This window comes from Mytilus edulis, chromosome 6 (genome assembly GCF_963676685.1).
Source record: "Mytilus edulis chromosome 6, xbMytEdul2.2, whole genome shotgun sequence".
In the NCBI taxonomy this organism is placed as follows: Eukaryota; Metazoa; Mollusca; class Bivalvia; order Mytilida; family Mytilidae; genus Mytilus; species Mytilus edulis.
In genome coordinates this window covers 16835013-16855904 of record NC_092349.1, presented here as the reverse complement: position 1 = coordinate 16855904, position 20892 = coordinate 16835013, and the positions used below count along the sequence as shown (strand labels likewise).

General features: G+C 30.5%; 1 protein-coding gene and 1 long non-coding RNA gene across 2 annotated transcripts; one reads left to right on the top strand and one right to left on the bottom strand.

The window, feature by feature from the left end:
• Positions 1–2025: 2025 nt before the first annotated feature.
• Positions 2026–11228, top strand: LOC139526005 (uncharacterized). Its single transcript, XM_071321189.1, has 10 exons — positions 2026–2056; positions 2731–2790; positions 4888–5187; positions 6479–6778; positions 6999–7247; positions 8099–8185; positions 8796–8815; positions 9116–9278; positions 9826–9905; positions 10853–11228. The coding sequence occupies exons 2-10, from the start codon at positions 2757–2759 to the stop codon at positions 11081–11083; spliced, it is 1464 nt and encodes a 487-aa protein (XP_071177290.1). The 5' UTR covers positions 2026–2056; positions 2731–2756; the 3' UTR covers positions 11084–11228.
• A 5261-nt stretch (positions 11229–16489) lies between these two features.
• Positions 16490–19257, bottom strand: LOC139526004 (uncharacterized). Its single transcript, XR_011665080.1, has 3 exons — positions 19183–19257; positions 18500–18808; positions 16490–16600 (listed from the first exon to the last, which is right to left on the bottom strand). It is a non-coding gene; the product is annotated as an uncharacterized lncRNA (long non-coding RNA).
• Positions 19258–20892: the final 1635 nt, after the last annotated feature.

Here is a 20892-nt window from a genome sequence, read left to right as displayed (position 1 = left end):
TAACATAGTCACCCAATATTTTTTTTTTATTAAAAATTAATAAAACATCATCTATATAGTAAATTTGATTAACTCCATTAAAGAGTTCTGTATTCAGTAATTTTTCCTTAAATATATAGATATATATAAACAAATTAATTATATGGCCAAAGTAAATTTTCAGTCTTAAGAGTATCGTCTTACTGTTTATAAGTTTTACAAAAATATAGCGAGTCGATTTTAATCAACAAAATTTTGGAAATTGTGTGTCTAGCATTATTTCCTCATTTTTAGTTGTTCTTAAGTGATATTCGTCATGCAAAGCTACATAACTCATATATATTTGAAACGCTGTAAACTATGTGTTCACTACATAGTGTACTATGGTTGTTCTCTTCATTACATATATCCAATATGAAAACATAAAGCAAAAATAATAAAGAATGTTTTTTATATGATATTTAAAATCTGTTTAAAACAAAATCATAACAATACTCCGGGGGATTTTACAGTTCGTATAGACTCTATGCCCAAACACCCAAGATGAAACAAATACAGACCTTGCAGTTGAAATTTGAAGGGTCAGATGATAGTTGTGCAAGCCTACCTTAAATTTTAAATATTTATATCTTTGTAAAGACAAATCTGAGTCGTTGCTCGACAGATAGGAGAAAGTTATGAAATTTGTTTAATTTATTGTGAATATGATTGCATAAGAAATGGACTGCAAATTATTCTTAATATAGTATTATATAAATGTATATTCACATTTTTCTAACATACTTAAAATGTTTAATGTATTTTTATTCGCATAATAACAATGTCCTATAATTTAATTCGCGAAAGTCTTGTGACAATGTATGTATTCGCTGCTGTTAGAAATTTAAAAAGATCAATAAAAAAATATAAAAGTTTTGTCTTAATGATTTGAGTTTTCAGGAAGTTTGATAAACAATGTTTATGTTGGGGACTTACATAAGCCAACATATTGCTATTCAAAAGAATGGCTGATACATTAAGATCGCTTATATATAAAACTAACTTGGTTTTGTTACTAATAAATACACAAATAATTTATTACGGCAGGTTTACCTTCAGTCCTATCCATATAAGGAAAATATAGTATTGCCATCCCAAGAATGCACCTGTAATCCACACAAAAGGTGGTGATTTAGTTGTATGTATTACGGTTGGTTTTTTTAATTGACTTAATTATCTTTAAAAAAATACGCATTTTATTTTGACAACTTGGTGCGAATATAAACATGATTAAAAACACAAAATCCAAATTTCAATTTTTTTAAAGCCATATTTAACTTTATTTATAAAACTTTGACATCCTTGAAATCTATTTATAGTCAATTGCAATGATATGAACGACAGATTAAAACGATTCGTGAATAGAGGTAAAATCTTCCTAAAACAAGTTAATTAGTTACTACAATCACTATTGTTTTTGGTAGGGTTCAATTGTTTACACTGTCAAGTATCAAGACAATAAGCTTACAAACCTTATTATGTAACGCTTTTGTGTTCATCTCGTGTTGCCCTGTTCTTTGTTGTATTTTGTTTACTAAATTTTCGTATTTTCGCCATGGCTTTGATAATTTCTTTTTTTACTTTTGAGTTTGATTATTCCTTTGGTATCGTTTGCCTCTATTATACACTAACGAATAATCAGGTGTCACTTCTTTTGGAGTAAATTTGATTCCCTAAATTTAAATTGTTGTTAGTTTCATTCAGTGGTCTCTCGTTCATCTATATAGGAAATGTTAACCCCTATAAACTATTATCCCCTACATTGAAAATGACAACAATTCAACTCTTATTTTCTGTTATAGAATATATTGTAAGGTCAATGATTCTCTAACCAACTGAGTACAAATATCTTTTATTGACCGAATTTAGAATATGTCTCATAGTTAAATTGAGGAAATATTTAGATGATCGGAAATGTTTCGTACTTAATTAATTCAATAATATCCATTGTCATTTCCTTTTGTCCTAATTCAAAATTCCACTATGAAACATTTCCTCATTATTAGTATCACAGTATTAATAAATCGACTGACGTAAGGTAAGTTTTATATTTCTAAACAATAAATGATCTTAAGCGAACAGTCACAAAAGGAGGACAAATTATTTGCGGATAGTAGTCATTATTCTGAATCCAATAAAGGCAGGAAATAGTATGTCCATTACAAAATAAACAAATACAACATCCTCCTATACCTAAATACGAACTGATAAACATACAAACAACATTCATATTAATAGTTATCAAAGGTACCAGGATTTTAATTTAATACGCCAGACGCGCGTTTCGTCTACTTAAGACTCACCAGTGACGCTCAATAAAAAAAAAATGAAAAGCCAAATTAAAACAGTAAACATTTAAGAAAGCCGGAGCATGTGTCTGGATATACCTTTATAAGTAACTCTATAATACCTGAAAGTAAAAAATATAATTTACGCCAAAATTATTTTTAAACTATCAAAATCCTAGATAGATTTAAGCAGGGAAGTCTATACAACTTGAAAAAAAAGCATACACTCAACTATATTAATCAACGGAACGGATGAATCACAACTGTTTTATTACTCATTAAATAAAACATGGAACCTAAAAGTGTAGACAAAGTAAGGTTAACCTTGTCTGAACCTTGTCCGAGGTAGCTGGATGCATGAATTTTATATACTAGTTATTCATTTTCTTTTTTTCACTGCAGTTATAGGAACATTATTTTTTAGCACCGGATGTCGTTCTTCTAATAAAAATGCAGTTTGAACTTTTGATGTGTTTTTTACTTCGTAAGTAAATTTAAATTTGTTATTGCATTGTTTGTACGTCTGACATAATCTGTCGAATAGTAAAAATAAAGTGTAAAATTCTGACATTCTTCAAAGGTTTTTTTAATATAAAAAGAAGATGTGGTATGATTGCCAATGAGACAACTATCCACAAAAGACCAAAATGACACAGACATTAACAACTATAGGTCACCGTACGGCCTTCAACAATGAGCAAAGCCCATACCGCATAGTCAGCTATAAAAGGCCCCGATAAGACAATGTAAAACAATTCAAACGAGAAAACTAACGGCCTTATTTATGTAAATAAATGAACGGAAATCAAATATGTAACACATAAACAAACGACAACCACTGAATTACAGGCTCCTGACTTGGGACAGGCACACACATAAATAATGTGGCGGGGTTAAACATGTTAGCGGGATCCCGACCCTCCCTCTAACCTGGGACAGTGGTATAACAGTACAACATAAGAACGAACTATAAAAATCAGTTAAAAAGGGTTAACTCATCAGATTGACAGACATACAAGTGGACGTGGGCCGGTACTTATACATCCCGACACAAAAAGACACAGTGAACAGATCTGAAAGTAAAGTAACAGTCAACATCAAAACCTTTGTTGTATATTGAATGGTTACATATGAGTATGTGAATCAGGATTGACGCTTTCAATATACCTCCAGTTTTTAACATTTGAACTAGAAATAACATGGTTGAAATTTAAATACTAAATTAATTAATTTTCCGTCCCCTGAATGGCAGAAGCAAGTCTGAGAAAAAGAGACAATGTCATTGCAAAATTTAAAAAAAAATACAAGGACAAAAAGAGACGAAGAGCAGTCTACAGAACATATACACAATGGAAAACCAAAACATTTCATGTAAGGTTCATACTTGAACAATTGATTATTCATAAAGAAATCTAATTCATTGTTAGGAATGCAAAACTACAAAGCATACAAGAGTATCATTTACCTTTATTGGTTTTTCAATATTTCTAATTTATTTAAAATAAACAATGTTCAGTGTAAAATGAATTGCAAAAACAAATTACTATGGTATGGCGGACAATAATGATTTTTAATTTATCTTGATTTGTCTTTTCACAAGAGGGATTGCTAAAATTAAAGTTTCGAATAATTCAATTTTCAATCATTTAAGGAATGACGGTAATATGTGTTCTGTCTATGAAGAAATAACATAACACATGTGGTGCACACTAAATAACGCGCGTAGCGGGTTATTTAACAGTGTGCTCCACACTTTACATGTTATGACGAAATATTAGTTATTTCTTATAATTTAATTCTAAATTCCATTTTAAACCAACCAAAATCATGAAAAAACGTTGATGACGTCATGGTCACATGACAAACTTGTGTCTATGATATGATAAACAAAACGACGTCAGCCAACCACAAGTCGTGTTACATCCAAACTTAAATTATTGCAATATTAAGGTAAAATATGAGTTAACAGCAATGATCACCTCGACATTTAATCGTTTGATGTGTTTTGTCTTTTGATTTGCCATTTGATTAGGGACTTTCCGTTTTTAATTTTCCTCGGAGTTCAGTATTTTGTTTATTCTATTTTTACCTATCGAGATATTAAAAACGTGACGAGAAATGCGTTTGTTTTACAGTGCTGAATATATTACTGCACAGTCACGTCTGATCAGGATTATAAAATTAAATATCGCCCCACTATATCATTTTACATTAAAGAATTTTTGCAGCGCTTTATTTAGGAGTCCGTAGTTTGCAAAGTAAATTTCCTGTTTAGTCTATGTGCAGTCTACATATGTCATTCGTTTCTCGATAAATCTATTACCAAACGAAAATATTGCATACATAACTAAATTGTTCTCTTCTTGTTACACGACGTTACTGCAGTAGATTGTAGAAAAAAGCCAATCCTTCATGTGAAATGGAAATATGAAGATATTGTCACAGACATTTCGGATTTGTTTGAATTATATTTGTCCATGTATGTATTAGAAAAACTGACGTAAATATAACTTCAAATCATATACAACAAAGTCGAGCAAGAGAATCTCATTATTTTCTGTTTCACATATTATGTTTTCAGATATGACAAATGGTAATATGACCTTTGTTAAAGAATACACCACAGCTGAAATTATATGTCCTTTGAAACTGACTGAAAAAGATAATGTTTCGTGGTATTATGAAGACACACAGCCAATAGTTATAATGAATGTTATAAACCCTAAATTCGTACTCAAGTATAGTATAAATATCGATTTAGATAAAGGAGAACTCAGCATAAACATTTACAATTTCACTGAGAATGATGAAGGAAAGTATAGTTGTCAAGGAATTGTTGGTGGTGAACATAATGAGGGAATAGTAACGGTGTTACTTTGCCGTAAGTAATACGTCTTGTTTTGAGTAACATTACAGGGTATATTTGCTATTCTTTTATTAATATCATATACTATTCCTAGAGTACAAATATCAATCAATAGTGAATTGTGAATGACCAAAAGAGACATCAACCCACTGCAAAATACATAAACAACACTAAGTGATCAACATAAAGATATCTATGCATAGATAAATGTTCTTTAACCTCTAAATCACGACGTTGTGCAGTGTCCAGAACAGATCCGTGTCTATTTTCAATACAACCCGAATGCAAAAAAAATTAAATTAAAAACATCAACACATAAACAATCAACTGAAAACAACAACAATAAAATTAATAATTTATTGTGTACCAATATATAAATTACTGCAATTGCTGATTATGTAAACTTTGATATGCTATATATTTTTTTTGTTTTTATACGACTTTATAGTTTTGAAATTGCCCTTAGTATATAGACTACCCTTTTTAAACTGTTAACTGAAAAATTACGTTTTCGTAAACAACATAGAAAATATCAAAGTAAACGCTTATCGATTGGTTAGTATGTCATATGTTCGTTAAATTGCCGATATATATACAAATATGTTTGTTTTCCACATGTCCATGAGTGAATATATAAGTGGTTAATCGTTTTTAATATCGAGGGATATTTTATATACGACTACAAAAAGAGTGTTTATTCGGTGATATTATAGGTCAGGGGTCATATTTTACTATGCATAACGACGCTTATGAATGCATAAATAGAAAATTCATGTCGACTGTTGGAAATGTTGATTATAACTCTTCATTTTGTGAAAAACTGTTCAACAGATTAAATATTAAAAGGACAATGCATGCGTATAATTAAATGAACTAAGAAAACATTCTATGTACACGGACATAGCGAGATGTAATATGGTTTCCAATGAGAAAACTATCTTACAGAATTCAAATGAATTGTATGTAAGCAATTATAGACAACCGTACAGCATTCATCAATGATTAAAACTCGTACCGTATATTCAGCTTTAATATGTCCGTCCGGAAAATGTGAAACAATGCAAACAATAAAAAAACAACAGTTATTGATTTTTATGTTTTTAATCAAATTTTATGGTATTAATTCGTTTGGTTTTTTATCATTTGCTACTTGCTGCTAGGGGAAAACATTTTGTGACTACACCATTTTAATCAGAGAAATGATTCTAACCTTGTGCAAATTGAAAGTTTACGAATTGTTACCCTTGCGTCTTTAATTAGAAATTTCAATGGACATATCGCATACTACATTTTATTTTGTATTTAGGGATGTCAGAACTGGTGAGCACATTCTCAAAGTATCTAAATGTTCACTTATGGAGACATGCATTTCGACGAAAACACGTTTTATGCTTAAACGGTAATTCCGGGTACTCCAATAGATCTGACATTAATGAATCATTCAAAGATTTCTATAAAGTGAATGATTCCTTACAGCTCAAAGGGATGATGGAGACGAACAAAGACAAAATGAGAGTGCACATAGAGACGTATACATGTTTAACAGTGAATGAGGACCAATGCATTATTACCGATTCTCGTCCCGAATTTCATATACAAATTGAATGTAAGTACAATTAATACAAGACAAGTTTATTAATACACTCAGGTACAAACTGTGTACAACAAGAGTAGCATGATAGTCATACAAAATTATATAAAATTTAATTGTCGCAATTATTTTTTAGAAAAAGTAGCTAATCATAAGTTTTTATTTTGATAGTTTAAATATATTCAAACTTCTAGTTTATTTGTATGAATTCAATATTTATTTATTTTATTTATAGGGATTTATAATGAAGAAAAAGACCAACAAAGACTTGACAACAATGAACTGTATAACTACTCCTGCACCTGTAATTCATCAGGTGTGGAGAAAATCTTTAGCTGCCATGAAAGTATAGAGGCATACTACCTTAATAAAAGTATATTGTTTAAAGCTTTCAAAATGGACAACGGAAGCACTTACCGCTGTTTACCTGACGTACAAAATAAAACAGACAACCAGAGTACAATCAACAAATTGCAGAAATGGGGTATGACGTTGTACACTAGTATAAACATTTATTACTTATTTAATATCATGTAAGGAATTTGCAAATGACAATACACATCTCTACATGAGTGAAATCGAGTAAACATGACATATACTAGTATTTGAAATTGTATTTGAACTACCTAACTCATACTCATAATTGTACTCTTAGTATTGACGTATAGATCTTTTAAATGCAGACAGACATTTAATGTGCTACAATTTGTGAAAAAATAAAACAGTTAAAAGATACCGAAAATTAGTTAGCACCTATAATTTATTAACAAGATTTGGTATACTCTCGATTGCACATAAAACGTGATTTGCTTTTTCTAGCGCCAAATAGAATATGTTTAGATTTTGTTACCAAAAATATTGCAATACAGAACCACAAACAGATAAACAGCAAGTGTTCCAAAAACGTGTTCTTTATATACATATGAAATCGATCTAACACCACTTGACACGATGTATCTATAGGATGTATGCTCGCGACAAAGATGTGACGAGTTACACGTAAACGATTAACCTTCAATCTCTCTATTGACCTTTTCCCCTTTAATCTTGACAGTGCATGGTCATTTCTTACGGAGACTAAACTCAAAATAGATACGAAGATAAAAACAGAATTAGTAATGCCAGACGCGTGATTAATTTACCAAAGACCCATCAGTGACATAGGAATGACTCATCGTTGATTGATATTCAAACAGCAACAGTACCTGACAAGTGGTCGAAATCAGATGATAAAACAGACTACTAAATTTATTAATAAATCTGATACAAAAAGCAGAGACGTTATTCTTATTACTGCGTGTATAATAATCCAGAGTTAGTTTTAATTGATTTCAGATCTCTTTTTAACTTATGGATTGAAGGTTGTCATGATTATTTGTGGAATTCCTTTATGCTTTGCTAGTATCCAATGTGTTAAGAAAGGTTTGTATTATATCATTCTATAACATGTTTGTTGCATTATAATACATTATATTGATTAGCTAACAGCAATTTCGTGTCATTTCAAAATTAAATTTGATCTAAAAAATATATGTAACCTTCATGATGACACGAGCTTCGACAGTAAAGTGCACAAGTAAATAAAAGAAAAATTGACAGAAATCGTGTTTTCATGATCTAACAGTGTGTAGTTGTAAGTATTGAATGAATCTTTTTTGTAATTTCATAGGGTTGTTTAAGCGTTGACCGTGTGCATTTTTTAGAATGAAGTGCTTCTTCGATTCATACAAAAGGTACTACCGTCAACGCTTTTACACCCGGATAAATTTAAAAGGAGAAGCATATAATTCCTACTTAAACCTAAATTTGTATTTCAGTTGAAATCAAAATAACACACCAAGTTAAAAACAAATTGAGAGGAATTTGAATAAAATTATTTATATAACTATATATGTTCTTTGTCGGTTTAAAATAAATGAAGTTCGACCTTTTATACAATATTCAATAAATTGTCTGAGATATTTTGACTATAATGTTCTGTGACTTTGACAATACCAAGATACCAATATATTATTTTTTATTGGTTTTTCAGTTATAATGGAGGCGAAAAGCGTGAGTAGCATTTAAAATGATATGCATCCATAGACAAAAGCTGTATACAGTTTACCATGTCATTGAAAAGTAAAGCTTTATATATTTCCAATGATACAAAAAAAGCAAGTAAAGTATAAATAGTATATGTTTCAATGTGATCAATCCATCTTATTTGAAAAGCAAAGAAAAGCGATTTTGTCTGTACTACGTTTTTTTACATGTTTTAACATAAAAGCATTCAATTCATTAGATGGATAATTAGTTTGAGCAAAAGATTATTCAAATCGATACGCTACAGAACAGTTTGATTTCTTATAGAATACCAACCAAGTCGGTGGGAGAATTCAAGAATCAGAACTCTCGCAAGAGGAAGGGTATTCTTCAATCGATAGGAGACGAAACATTCAGATAGGAAAAGTATCATATACAGCTAATCGAGTATCAATGCCTAGTCCTGAAGAGCGAACATGTGTGACATCAGGTATGTGTTAATTTTCAACGCATGCTTAAATTTAAGCACTATTGGCTATTTCGTGATGGTTAGTTTATATTGTTGGTTGACGTTTTAGTATACCAGCCATCAGCAAGAACAAAATATCAATCAAAATGCTTACTAATATTAAAAATAACACATTCAGACGAAATAATTAAAATCAAGCTTTAGCTTTATAATTCCATTACGCTATTTGGTATACAATTTGGAATGCAAACTGAAATTTGATCTACTTAAAATTAACGGTTTAAATGAGACAGTTTGAAGACCAAATCGTTCACGAAGGCGAAGATCGTGAAAAGAATCCCATATGCGTACTGAATCTTCTACACCAAACCCGTTTGAAGGGTAATAACATTTAATTTTCGGTAAATGTACAAAAACATTCAGTTTCAACGATAATTATGTCTGCACAGTTGACACTATCGTGCACGGAACTCATAACGACCAAACACGTACTTAGAAAATACCTGATATTTGAACAAAGCATTTTTTTAGTTACTTTACATCTGAAATTATTGTTTGCAATTTTCAGAGGTAACAATAAATAGTCAACCGAAGAGGACAAAAAACGTCACCGAGCAGGACGCAAAAAAATTAATGGAAGGAAAGATGGTAAGACATTAACAAAAGATTCATAAACCTTAAAAAAATTGGAAGCTTAAAAAAATTGGAAGCTTCATGTGGGCGTAGATTTAAAAACTTTTACTTCAAATTCACAACCAAACGTTTTAAACAGGCGCTATAGGTTTCAAATAAGTGCGTCATAGAAACATGTACTAATTTTTTTCTACTTTTGATGAAAATGACACAAGCTTGTGTGTTTTCATTTTTTTTAGAAATTTTCCTTTTCTAGGTAGATAGGAAAAAAACCGTCTGATATACACTTTCACTTTGATACTCATCGAATCAGTGGCAAACAAAATCAACTAATCATAATTTGTCTATATGCCATTTTGTGTCTCTTTGGTACATATTTGTAGTTTTTTTTTTTAGTGATTTTTGATACTTATTATGTCTGTTTGTTTTGTTCACGCGTCGTTGTCAATATAGTGTAATTTGATGCGACTATCATACATGTATAAGTGAGAGGTTTAACTAGCTATAAAACCTGGTTCAATTGGCTGTACCATGGCAGGAATATGACAGTTGTTATCTATTCGATGTGTTTGAGCTTTTGACTTTGTCATTCGATTATGTACTTTTCGTTTTGAATGTTTTCGGACTTCAGTAATTTTGTGATTTTACTTTTAAGCTCTTTTCGGCTTTGACGATGAATTAAAATAGTTATCATAACATATTTCAACCAATGTAAATCAAAACGTGTACTGGTATAGTTAAACATTGTATTTATCGTTTCTTATGTACCAGTCAAGTGTTTTACATGAATATTCGAAATACACGTAACCTGCAAACAACACAAATAGTTAAGGTTTAATGTTGTGTTATATTTCCTTATAAATCATTCTTATACGTTTATTGGATGTATGTAAATTTTCCTCCGCTTATTTTAACTTTCATATGTATAGCACAATACTATATTAATTTTCAAAATATTGTAGAATCAAGAACCCACTGACCTTAACTATATCGAAGTTGAGTTCAGCCAGGAAACGGCAGGGAAGATTTTTTTTATTCATGGGTCTGACAATGGTACACCTTATGCGGACATAGACTTGACAATTAATGCTGACCCTTTACCAGAGAGTGATTCTAGCGCCGACGAAGATCCGGATGAAGAAAATAACTTCATGACATTAGCTGATATTCAAAAACTGAGAGAAAACGTTTGAAAATGTTATTTCATTGATGAATATGATTGTATATATAAATGCTCTTTTTTATCTATAGAAATGCTGATCCATATTTGAGAATCAGCCTGGTAATTCTTATGCTTTTTTCTTTTCAGATAATTTTATTAAATATAATATATGACAAGTTCTTTTTTTATTTTCATGCTGTTTTACTGCTTCTCCTAATGGTACCAAATAGCTTTGCATATAATTATACTTCCCCATCAAACTGTTTCTATTATGACCGAGTCATACCGTTTTAAAACAGTGATATTAAAAGTAAAATCACAAAAATACTGAACTCAGAGGAAAATCAATTCGGAAAGTCCATAATCACATGGCAAAATCAAATAACAAAACGCATCAAAAACGAATAGACAAGAACTGTCATATTCCTGACTTTGTACAGGCATTTTCAAATGTTGAAAATGGTGGATTGAACCTGGTTTTATAGCTAGCTAAACCTCTCACTTGTATGACAGTCTCATCAAATTCCATTATATTGTCACCGATGCGTGAACAAAACAAACAGACACAAAAATAGGGGTACAGCAGTCAACATTGTGTTATAATCTTAATCACTATTAAAACAACAAATGTAACGAAGAAGCACAAAAAGGCATATTAACTGATTAACGTTTACACCATTGCTTCTGCGCTTAATTTCATTTTCTCATAATAAATGCATAGTCAATGATTTTTAAGGTCTTGTTAAATTCATATAAACTATCATACAAATTATAGGCAACTGTACTCAACGTGTTATGACAAATACTGACCGCATCTATCCGATCGAAAGTTAGATAAAGGATACTACATTTTTGTACTACAAGCAGGGTTTCCGCTGTGAAAAATTGTGGCAATTAAAATTCTTCATTGGCGAAATAATTTGACGAAAGAAATATACATATAACGATTTATTTTCTTCCATCTTGTTTATTTACTTTTTTCAAGTTTCAGACAATACTCGGAATTCACCTTGACCTCATTAAGATTTGGACAGAAAATCAATAATCAGCTGATTGCATTTTATAGCTATCGACAACAAAGGACTAATTAATAAAGGTGTTGATTGAATTGTTTGACAAAATATATGGTTAAATGGCTTCCGCTAAATTTCACATACAGAATTTATTTACCAATTTGCGACGCACGTGTTTGAAGCAAACTTTGACGTCTCCTCTCCTTTGAAAGATAGTTCAGAAAAAAAAATTGTTATTGTGATGAAAAATGTTCAAAAATAAGAAAAATCTCCGATTTAAAACTTTAATTATTCTTTGACTTTTATATAGGTTATTGATTAGGGAGACTACTTTAAAGTCGTTTGAGTGACACACGTGTTTCAAGCATAGTTTTACGTCTCAACTTTCTCATTTACGATTGCCAAGAAAAGTAAACTGTCGTAATGAAGAAGTCTATCTAAAAGGTTGGGAACAACCCTTCGAATGAGATTAATCCTTCAATGTATTGACTACACATGAAATGAGGGATCAATTTCATGTGATAAAAGCTTTTGTTTTGTTTTGTTTTAAAAATCACTTCTTAGTACCAAAGGGCTGATCAGTATTTTTTAAAGAACTTTCCCTACGAACTATACTGGTATTATATAGTCAAAACATGTTCATTAATTTTGTTACATTGCAGGACTTATATCTTCTTTATTATAAAAAAGTATAGTGGTCCCCTCATTTAGAAAAGTTGTTTATGTTACTTGGCGAAAAAATTAATAAAGTGGCGAAAAATATATTGTTTTGGCGAAAGAGGTGGCGAAAAAAATAATTGACCCAGAGGAAACCCTGACTACAAGTCTAGTGTATATCTTGACTTACTTCTACAGATTAGCAATTATGAACTGCTAAGAACCGAGTGAAACTTATATCAACTGAATAGTGTACAAAAGTAAAATAAAAGGAGCCACATGTGGTGCTGGTTCGTTAACCATTCTGGAGCCAGTGAGACCGTCGCTCAGTGTATATTTTTCGTCTTTCTTCGTCTACTGTCATGACGATGGCGGTATTCATCTGATGTTGAATTTGAATATCCCTTTGATATTATTTTGCAGCTTTTTAAACATAACATATTTATCTAGGCATATTGATTTGCTTGTTTATTATTTTGTTAATTCTTTTAAAAAAAGATTGTTAATAAAAAAAAAATGCACATAGCCTTTAACTTTGATTGTTATGTACTTTGGACTACAGCATTCATATTAAAAATAAAGTGTCTTGTATACTATCTGATAGGTTTTGTTCATATTCCCCTGGTAAATAATTCAGAACAACAGTTAGTATGGGATTAGTGAGTTTGAAAATATGACACTGTTAGCAATTAACTAGTTAACTATTGCAAATTATGAATTTTTACTAGAGAACAAATCTCTTCGAGAAATAGTTATACTGAGAACAAGCTGAAAATTTAAATAACATATTTGTTAACAACAATGTATAGCTCTTAGACTTAAACTATATCACACAACAGAATGACTTAAGAGGAACTGTCCTATTCCTGACTCACTGCAGGATTTTCGCCCGAGGAAATTGGTTGGTGTTATACGTGTTTTTACACTAGTTGAACCTTCCAGTTGTATAATAGCTGAAACCATCACTACATATCTTTCTGAGTGCAAATTTGTTTTTGTTTATGTTGATCATTTATTGTAACAAAGATAAAAAAAAAATAATAACTATTTTTTTACGTTATTTAAGGAAATCAAAAATATATCTTCGTATCATTCAAACAGACATTTTTTTCATTATTATCTAATTCAACGCTGAACGAGAAATATAACACAAATAGTGTTAACGTCGGACCGGTTAGTGTTATAACTGCTCTAATGAAACTGTCCATTTATTGTTTTCAAATTAATGTCATCGTTGTATTTCCTGTCTCCTTCTTTCTGTGCAAATGATGTTTTCTTCTATATTTCGAAGCTGAAAAAATAAAGAAAACGTGTCAATTCATTCACGTACGGCTGTGGTTATTTTCCCACTTGAAGAGATATTCGTGTTTGTCATGGAGTGTTTTTGTGTTGTTGCAGTTTATTGTTTCTGTTGTTTCTTTGTTTTCCTCTTATAGTTGCTGTGTTTCCCGTGCTGTTAGTTTGCTGCAATTCGGATTTGTTTTCCCTCGATCGATTTATGAGTTTTGAACACCAGTATACTATTGGTGCCTTTATTGTGAATAAATTGTGAAAAAAAGATTCCATTAAGTTGGCCAATTATGCAATATGCTGAATTGTCACATTTTCATTGTCTATTTAGTCAACGACTATCAAAATTCACAAATACCTAGTTAAACCCTCTTTGTTTAACGTTTTGGATTTTTAATTTTTTTTGTCTAAAGCACTACTTATTTATTATAGAGATATTTAGTGTCATAATGCACATCAAGTAATTTTGATACAGTTAATACTATCTATTCACAATGTCAATGAATATTTGTGATTTAACACAAACACTAGCTAGGCTCATTTGAAAATTGTATTTGTCATATTTGATTTCATATTTGAGGAGAATACTTGACGGGAAAACACGTCGATGGAATAAACACTCCTAAACTTAGCGCCATTAAAGCCAATGATGTTCTTGGTCATTTCTCAATTTATAAACATGTAATTATGAAATTACGATTTGCCACGTTATTCATTATTGCTCTGTTGCAACAGACTGCATAAAAAAAGGAGCGTATGATCGTTTCATAAGTTTCTTTTACGTTCCCATACATGTAGTTAATATATATTTTATACAGAAGACTATAATTTATTACAAGCCCTTATTATAGTATCTCAATCAAGTAAATTAACAGTTGCGTTATTTTTAAGCTCAATACTAATAAACTAATCTGTATCTTACCAGTTATCAGAGTCACAACAATAAAGATAATACCACATACAGGAATTATTACTTCGAGTGGTGAAGCATTGTTCTTCGGCAAATCGTCATAATTAAACATAGGCACATTGGTGGAACTGTTTACTTTGTAATTAACTACATGAACAACTGAAATACAAAACAGTTCAACATATATTATGTTTGAGTAAAACAAGATATTACCGTTATATATACAAGTTTGCATATTTATGAAATAAAACTACAATTTGTTTATATGGACACACAGCCCCTTATCATGATATGATATGAAACCGTTAAGATGACACATAATTTGGCAAAATTAAATCAATATTCGTATTGCCTTATGTTTTCTCATTTCACATATACCTGTTTGTCTTTATCTAGAGGAACTGGAGAATATGACACTACTGGAATAAATTAAAAGATAGAAATATTGAAAATTGAAAATAACGTTTGTTCAAAGGGCAATTGAACGGGTTTCCTTTTATATAATATTTAAAACAAGGTAACTATATGATACTGTACAATCAATAAGTTTTATTTCATGAAAACAAGAAATTGTCAATGTTCATTGCAAATCGACCTTATTAAACTCTATAGTTGTATTATTAAACCAACATCTGGTTCGGTAATCTTATTCTTTGACCATGCGTTATTGAGAAAGAGAACTTACACGGTTCAAGTCTTAATGTTAATTCAAGGAAAATCGATGAGCTGATCTTTTGGAGAAAAAAAAACTATGAAGGGGTCTTAGATCTGTTCGTTCCTAATATAACGAAGTAACAAGGTAAATTCTTGAACAAAAATCCCGTCTTTGGATTTTGTCAAATCATTAACGACTTTTGTATGGTTAGGACAGACACAATGTATAGCTGTGAGTACTCGATTAATAAGTAGGATGCATATACAATCAGGAAAATACAGATGTATTCTATCGTACACATCATATATATATATATATATAGCTAGTATATGTAGTTTAGCATAAAACTTACCGGGACAAATCAAGGTTTCGTTACCATTTATTATGATTGCTTTTTTGGTACTACTGAAAATACATCTAACCATTGGTCGCTTATCACAATCGTCCTGATTGTTTCTATATTCAATGGTGTACTTTGCGTTGAAAACAAGTCCATTATGGTGAAAATTCGCCGTCATGTTTTCAAATTGAAGATGTTCCTATAAATGAAGATAAAGAAGACTATGAACAAAATCATTCTTCAGAAAATAAAAATACATCGCTATTGACGCCATCATGAGTTGGTTGACAGTTATGGAATATCCAGATGGAGTCGATTATGTTCTAATTGTAGTCAGTTCTATTCCAACCTCCCATTTCTTAAATCTGACCTAGTAAATTTGACTTGTGACAGTAACTGTGTATTTTGTGTGTTTTGGTTTTGTGGGTTTTAATATGTCTGCTTTTGTAATTTCTGCTTCGAGTAAATGAAATTATGCTAGCTTCTAGTAAACGTTTTTGTACGTTTCAATTATTGCGTTTGCGAGAACATCATTATCATGAACTTTGAAAAAATTATACACAATATACTTACTCCAACGATAAAAGCACATGTTGGAACGGGATAAACCTTCGTAAACTCAAGACTCACTTTTAATAAGTCATGTTTAAAAACAAATGAAACATTTGTCTCACTTGGAGGATCTGTAGAAATACAAAACGAGAAGTCATATATTATATCTCATAGATTAAATTCATAACACATTGTTTAAGCTGTCTTATTTCCGTATGTTGTGTTAATCCAAGAAAAACAGATATAGAGATTAATATTTTAATGGATCTTACAAACCATCATCTTTTAAAAGGCCAATTGATCAAATCTATCTCTGTGCTCATATATCTTAAAAAATCGTATTGAAAAAGATTTAACCTAACTACCATAGCCAAATTGTAAAACAAAATAAAATAATTTGTGAACATTAATTTTTTACACACTTAAAAAATGCCTTTATTTTGAAGTGCATTGTTTTGTTTATGTTGACCATTTATTGTAACAAAGATAAAAAAAAAATAAGAACTAAATTTATTTTTACGTTATTGAAGGAAATCAAAAATATATCTTCGTATCTATCAAATAAATGTTTTGTGTTTATTATCTAATTTACTGCTGAACGCGAAATATAACACAAATATTGTTAACGTCGAGCCGGTTTGAGTTATAACTGCTACATCCTGTTTACATTGGTTACAAAAGAAGTTCCGTTAAGTTCTCCTCATTAGGTAGCAATACACAGTTAGGAGTTTAGTTTCGCATTTTGGCCCCGGTTGATTTTTCACATATGAAAGTTATCGTGTTATATAATTCATTTTTAGACAGCTGAGTACTAATTTAGCCTTTAAAGATGGTTTATACGAACATTAAGATTATATTGTACGTGTTTCGTGGGCTATTTTCTGTTTGATTCTCCGTATTTTCATAGCTAGACCGGTCACTGGTCCAGTAATTAATGTAATATTTACTAACACTTTTTTTCTACACTAAGTTTTTGACGCAATTTTACCAAAATATGAGATGAAACACATATGCTTTTCATTGTATTTACTGAAAGATATATGTAAACAGTTTCAGGAAAGGTATTACTGCAAGCAATTGAAATTCTACTTTTAGCCAAATTTTGGGGAAATATGTGACATCTTTCTCCCTTTTTGCAAAAATTTATAGCAAATAAATGAAGATGGTTGCCATGGATACATCTAAAAGAAATGCTATTTCACCATGTTATATATTGGATATAAAATCTATGTAAGATTCTGATTACATACATATGTACATATATAACACAAACAGTAAGCTTAATATAACGAGAAAGTAATGAATAGGGAATGGTAAAAGTTATGAAGGCAATTTTTATTATTTGTTTCTAAATGTTTATTGCTACCTTATTAAATAACTGCAATTGTATTAGATACTAGCGAAAGCCCTTTCGATCAATCATATCAACGTTTTCTTTAATAAATCAAGAATAAGAAAGTCCACAAAACCATAACGTGTATCGCACATTTAAATCACTGTCATTTTGTGGAGCGTTATCGTTGTTTTTGTCTACGCGAGAGTATGAAAAAATGGAAAACTATAGCTTAACTTAGAAATGATAGAAATGATTTGATATGCATTGACACAACGTTCCCGTCTATTAATCATCACTGCTTACAAACATGGATAAAGGTGTGCTTAAGATACAAATCCATCAGACAAAGTTTGTTTGTTTTGGCTAAGTTGTTTAAGCTCATTTGGTTGATATATTCGTAATTGACAAACATCGTTTTTTTCAATTCCTTGTTATGATGATACGTTATGAAGGATACTCAAGATGTCGAATAATAAAATGTTGTTCAATAAACTTCTTTCCTTTTTTTCTCACAAATTAACGGAATTCATAAAAATACCACCTCCTTAAATAGTTTTTATCTTTAATCCACCCTGAAATAAATATTCCATGATTTAAATGGTACGTTTTCGTTAATACGGTGGTGGTTATTAGAAAAGTGTTTGATCCAGACGAAATAGAAGTTTTTGCACAACATAGATATATTTAAACTTACAATGAAACAGCTTTTCCTCTAGAGACAATTTCTTTTTAAAGGATTTGAAGTCACAAGAGCACGTATAATTCACATTGACATCAGATTCCGATACGTTCTTTATTATTAACGAGAAATTTGTAGACTGAAGATTTACTTTTTCCTGATACTTGAAGGGTTTAGATGTAATACCGTTGTACATTATTGCTTTGCCACCTTGTCCACCTGACCATTGTCGTACACTGCAATCCTTAGATTTAATTGTTATTTCACATGTAAGTGCTATGTCCTTGCCGAAGATTGCAGGTAACGTAGAAAGAGACCATGACACTTAAAAAAGGAAAACAAAAGCAGTAAGGTGCAATGCATTTCAGAAGATTTCAATTTCTGAACAATAATTAAAAAAAGTTCCACTTAACTTGTACTTTACTGAGTCATATCGCCAAAGAACAAAATATGTTTTGGTGCTAGTTAATTAAGAGTATTTACTAGATTATTTTGAAACGTGTATACCATAACAGACATAAAAACCATTATGAAACTACCGGAAGAAACAATGTCCTTGTTTTTATACTGAAACAAGCAACTTACTGAAATTTAAATTTATCTAATATCAAAATGAAATATTTTTAATAATAATCAAAGTGCAATTTTAAAAAAAGTATAAAATATAAAGACGTATAGTGATAGTTTTAAGTACGTACTATTACTTGTGACTATCTGTAACACACACAGATATACATTTATCGAAATAATCAGCCGACTTCGTCCCATTCTATAATAGATTAAAGTTTTACATTAAATTTGAGAAATAAATAAAGTAAATGTCATTCAACGTTATTTCCGTAAAAATGGTAAAAGAGTTGAACCATTTAAATTAATGTTGATCGATTAAATCGAAATATTCCTATTTGACAAAACGCCGCAAAAGAAATAATATAAACTGCATGGACGCATTATTAAGCATCAGGCTTTCTGGGTTTTTTCAGACTATAGCGATCTAATTCAGTATCGAGATTACCAATGATGGCTTTCGATTGTTTTATGACCTGACAGAATTAAAAATATAAAAATATAAATACACAGTCTCAGTCTCAGGTCTGTTAATCAGAATAATCGTTTAATATTAAATTCTACTGATTGTGTTTTCTTTAGATGTTCGTTTTTATTCTGTGATTAGTCACTTAGTCGATGTTGAGATGCATATCAATTAGATGGTCATTCTTATAAATATACTGTTTAACTGCTAAAGTTTGAATTATTCTTAATACTAAGGATTTTTCTTATTCCAGGCTCAAATAACCTTGGCCGTAATTGGCATAACTTTTTGGAATTTTGAATCACCAATGTCAACTTTGTACTTGTTTTGCTTTCTAACCATTGATCTAAGCGTCACTGATGAGTTTTAAGAAGCCGAAACGCGCGTATGGCGTATTAAATTATTAGCCTGGTACCTTTGATCACTATTAGCATGTCTGAATGTACTATTGTTTTGATTTTTTGTGTATTTCTTTGTCCTGCATGTTCTTCCATTTATTTGTACTGCAGTCCTGTCTTGTAATGTTATCTTTTAATTTTAAGTGTTATATTTAATATTGCCATAAAAGTGCGAGGTTTGGCCAAAAAAAACAAGTTAATCCCACCAGTCTTTGTTAAAATGTCCTGTACAAATTCAGGAAAATGGCAGTTTTTTTTTTCGATTATTGCAGGTTCAAAGTGTTGATTTGCATGACGGATGATGCATAGCAAGAGACGTTTACCTTTTCGATACACCCGATCAGCCCTGTTCGTGGGTTATTGAGATTCGTCTACATAAGACTCATCAGTGACGCTCAGATCAAAATATGTTTAATGCCAAACCAGTAAAAAGTTCAAGAGTATTAAGGACACCAAATTCCAAAACGGTGTGCCAAATACGGCTCAGGTAATCTTTTCCTGGGATAAAAAAATCCTTAGTTTTTCGAAAAATTCAAGGTTTGTAAACAGAAAATGTATAAACTATAGTATTTATTCCTTTAATTTACAAATGAGAAATTAATTCTACAATAAAAAACATATTATTCGAATTTCTCATTAACACTATCAGTGCATTGACACAATAAACAAATTGGCATCTGTATGTGATTATTCACAAAATACAGTGCATCTATCTTAACAGTATTTAAAGCAATAAATTGCGAATATGCATTCGTGGATCAAATTTCAAAGAAAATATAGAAACAATGATAGTTAGGATGTTTCAATAATTTATCAGAATAAGCTGTGACTTTTAGAAACATATTTTCGTCAAGGAGGGATTGTTATTTTTAGGGTTTTTACACCGATAAGATGTCTTACTTTTAGCTATATAACATTATATGGTTCCTACTGAATATAAATCTTACCTATATTGATACAATGCTTTAAGTTGCAAC

Bases quoted from the DNA above. Each gene is read 5' to 3' on its own strand.
- LOC139526005 (XM_071321189.1), top strand. From the start codon at position 2,757: ATGCAGTTTGAACTTTTGATGTGTTTTTTACTTC. The intron at 6,779-6,998 runs GTAAGTACAATT...TTTTATTTATAG, and splicing joins ATTTCATATACAAATTGAAT to GGATTTATAATGAAGAAAAA. The intron at 8,816-9,115 runs GTGAGTAGCATT...GATTTCTTATAG, and splicing joins TTATAATGGAGGCGAAAAGC to AATACCAACCAAGTCGGTGG.